The sequence below is a fragment of the Montipora foliosa genome, chromosome 8 (assembly GCF_036669935.1).
Source record: "Montipora foliosa isolate CH-2021 chromosome 8, ASM3666993v2, whole genome shotgun sequence".
In the NCBI taxonomy this organism is placed as follows: Eukaryota; Metazoa; Cnidaria; class Anthozoa; order Scleractinia; family Acroporidae; genus Montipora; species Montipora foliosa.
Genome location: NC_090876.1, coordinates 47,690,484 through 47,694,395, shown reverse-complemented (window position 1 = coordinate 47,694,395; position 3,912 = coordinate 47,690,484). Strand labels below are relative to the sequence as shown.

Here is a 3,912-nt window from a genome sequence, read left to right as displayed (position 1 = left end):
TCGAACTTTTTGAGTTTTCCTTGGGGTATAGCTCACTAATTAAAAGACAGCATCTGAAAAGTACCTGCGTGACAATCTTAGTTTGTTCGTACTAGTAAAAAAGTTTTCCTAGGCCGAAGATCCTGACTGAAAAATGCGAGATTCCTGTGGCTCGGTGACCCCGTTTGTTTATTGAATCAATCCGTATTGTTACAAACGATTTTGTGACAAGGCTGTAAAAATTGCTGAACCGAAGCCAGTCCGTCACGAAGACACCAGCGCTTTTGAATTGCTTTTCTTACACTTTCTTACGAAAAATTTGCACGTTGGCCGCCGTAAAATGTCGTAATTTACAGTAATATACTTATTGTTTTCTTCCTCCTAACTTTTGTAGGCGAGCAAATTGTATTTGAAGGCGTCCCAGAAACATCTGAGGATGAAGAAAACAGTGAAGACAATGAACAAATGCAGTGAAGAATGAAATGGCTGTCACGCAAGTCACCTTTTGTTGTGTGACATTAATTTGTTAATTTATTCATCGGCAAAAACGTACAACAGTCGAGAACTCGAACAAAGCGTTATTCAGAAACGATCCTATTTTCAGTTGACTCTTTGTGATGGCGAGTGACTTAGAAAATTAGTCAACTGTCGCTGTAAGAGAAAGATTCTTGAAGCGATTTTGTCTTTTTCAAATCTCATCCTGTAGGCTGTATTTAAAAAATCTGTAAACCTGAATAGCTTTCATTTAAAATCCGGAAACATTTATGAGCTTTTATGCTGTCGTCTTTTTTTGTTTGTTTTGACCAGGCTTCTTTTCAATATATTGTGCAAAAAGCAGGAAAGAAATTTTTATATTCTTTCAAAACAACGTGATGGTTAGGTTTTCGGCTTTTGAATTTCAACAAAAAAGTGATGAAAACTGATTATGGACTGTTAAATAATTTAAGATAGATGCAGTATTTATTTGGAAAATGGACTGTAAAAATGCAAACTTTAGGAAAGTTGTCTTATTGCTGACGAATGTGTCAAGAAAATTTCGGCAAAGTTTCCGATGATCGTGAATGAATCCGCTGAGGATTAGCCAAGGAGCTTAATTTATTTTGAGGGCAAATGTCATTTTCTGATTATTTTAAATAATTCATTCTACAGAAAGACCCGCCGGAGCCGATTGATCGATACGTCCAAGTAATCTTTTGAGATTCTAGCATTTGAATAATGACTCGTTGTATAAGGTAATTCCAGATCTAAACAAAATTACAGCTTGTATTCAGAAAAAGTTAGGTGAGGAAATCAGAAAAAGTCACTGTTGTTTTTCATGAAAATACGATAAAAGTAACTGTAATATTTATTTGTTATTGCCAAGAATAAAATATGTGCCTATAGGTGTAGATAGAGGTATGTGTCCCCTTGACTATAAATAGTTATAACACTCCAAAGCCTTCCTGCTGACTCATCCAGCTCGCGGAAAATCGCGAAACCACCAACAATTACACTTTCTCCGTTACGGACCATTTGAATTTCTATGGGAGTGGAGGATGGGGAATAACTTTACGAAGTCCATCTCTTTTGGAAATGAGTCGTGTTGGTAACTATATAGATTCTGTACCCGTCGAGAAATTCTCTTCATCTTTTTTTCAGCCAAAAAATCAACAAATAAAGAATGCAATGCTTGTGAAAAGGACTGAATGGTTGCCACAAATACAGAAAAAGATGGGAAAGCAGATATGAGCTTCAGTTTCCGAACATAAACACCATAGCGACTCCTGATCGCCCTTTGTCACACACGGAGACATTAAAAACTTGAAAAGATTAGGCCCACCATGAAAGACATGAAAGACCATGTTTAGTTCTTGTTTATTTTCACAGTGTTTTAGAGCCTATACTGTTCGTGTTGTCTTTGGTCTGAAGTGGAGAGGTGTCCGCTGAAGTAGAGGGATTTAAATATTTACCTATCTGCGGTAATTGTTGTTCTTGGTTTCAGGTGGTGTGACCTTGCTCGTTAGCGGTTGTCCATTCATATCAAATATGACAGATATACTCGTAAGAGCTTGTAAAATTCTTTGTACGTGACCTGTGGCTTTATCCACGATCATAAAGACAATAATCACTGTGGAAGAGAAAACATCAACAACACAACTTAGAGTTTTGTAGCAGTCATTTTGAACAATTTCAGCCCACAAATTGGCCCCGACAGGACATATTCTGAACTATGAAACTTAAATTGGGAGAAAACGTGAATACGGCATAAGCTTCTCAGTAGGAGCTTTTATCGAAGGGGCGATAACTATTTTTTGCGATGACTTCCGTTTTGTAGATAACGGGCGTGCTATCGGGCGTGCTATTTCATGCGCGGCGTGACATCAGCGTCAATAGCTATAGCGAGGCTCTGCCTGGGTAAATTCCGACAAGCGACATGGCCTTAAAAGTAGCGACAGCACTTAAAGTGAAATCGCAACAAACGAGATCCTTTCTTTAAATTTCCGACAGCAACGTGAAACTGGACAAAGCACTGACACGAGACCTTTTAAATCAGACAAGCGACACGGGACTCCCCATGGCTTGAAATTTAGCACATGCCCGTAACAATCTGATCGTCTTCAAAACGACTTTAACAACTCAAAGGTCAATTCATTCGAAAAGATTACTTATCAGAAAAATGTTTACGTCTGAGACTTAAGGGGGCTTATTTTCAAAAGGGTCTGCGAGACACAACGGTCTTTTTAGGAGTATAATCAAACCCTAAGCGACTGATAATGTCCTGAAGAAGCCAATATTTTAAAATTGAAATGTAACTAAAACGTTCCATTACAGTTGGTCTTTTTCCACAAGAATCGAACTTTTTTCCCTGGGCATTTTGATCTTGCAAAGTTGCCAATACTAGGAAGAATGGAAGACCAAATTATAAAGAATACCTTACTTAAACTTAGTTTTATTCACTGCTTCTCATTTCACTTTCTTCCAGTTTCTCATTTTTCCGTTATAAAATTGCCTCAAGTATCTTTCCCTTTACAACAACGAACTGATTAGCTCTTGTCTATTTCCCGGTTATTGAATGAACAGAGATGCTCCAAGCAAGGTTGGAGCTCATTAATTTTGGCCCTGTTTGTGTAAAATCCCGAAAACCGTGAAATCCTTGGAAAGCGTAATGATAAGGTAAGAAAATTGCAAAGCCGCAGAAAATGGCCAGAAAATCCGGCCGCCTATTCTGTGCTACAATCTTGAACGTTTCAAATGGAAAATGAAGATCACCCTTCCCCCCAATTTCAATGATCAATTAAAAAATGGCGGGTTTCAACTTGCGCGCGGATTCATCATTGATTCTAGGGGAGGGAGGGGGGGTGGTACTAATTTTTCATTTTATTTTGTCCAAGATTGTAGGTTTAGCGATATAAACCATGAACCGCATACAATTCTTTTCAATTTCTTAAAATTAAAAATGACCCATTCGTCGAATCGGCGTATTATGATATATCATAGTCCAAATACATATTGTTTTCAAATATATTTCATCTGTCGAAGCTATTCCAGATATTTTTAAAAAGTCAAGGATTTTAAGCCTCAAAGGATTTTCCATAGTTTGAATTTTGACCCTGTCTCAGGGTGCGTTTTTTTGGGATAATCCAATTAAAACGGATTAGTGATCTCAAGGATTCTTCAGCGTCAAAAAAAAAAAAACGCAAAATCCGAAAAATAATTATTTTCCACTGGACAACGCAAACAAATAAACCCAGAGTTGCGTGCACAATTTGAAAAAAAAAACAAAAAAAAAAAAACAAGTAGCGGTTAACTGGTTTGTTTTGGAGAAATTCTTCTCTGAAATGCCGCCAGAAAAAAAAGTACCGTAGCGATTGATGAAAAGAAATGGAGAAAAGCATGCGTTTTAAAGTACAAATCGATGACAGAGGGTATTTTTTAGCTGTAGGAAAGGTGCTA

At 37.4% G+C, this 3,912-nt stretch overlaps 1 protein-coding gene across 2 annotated transcripts in view; it reads left to right on the top strand.

Moving 5' to 3' along the window:
* Positions 1-1,372, top strand: part of LOC138013256 (NACHT domain- and WD repeat-containing protein 1-like) — a 48,629-nt gene extending 47,257 nt beyond the window's left edge. For both annotated transcript variants that reach the window (XM_068860273.1, XM_068860274.1), the window contains one exon: positions 374-1,372. In XM_068860273.1, coding sequence (XP_068716374.1) covers positions 374-453 — 80 coding nt within the window. In that variant the 3' untranslated portion in view covers positions 454-1,372. The remainder of the gene's footprint in view (positions 1-373) is intronic.
* The last annotated feature ends 2,540 nt before the right edge of the window (positions 1,373-3,912 follow it).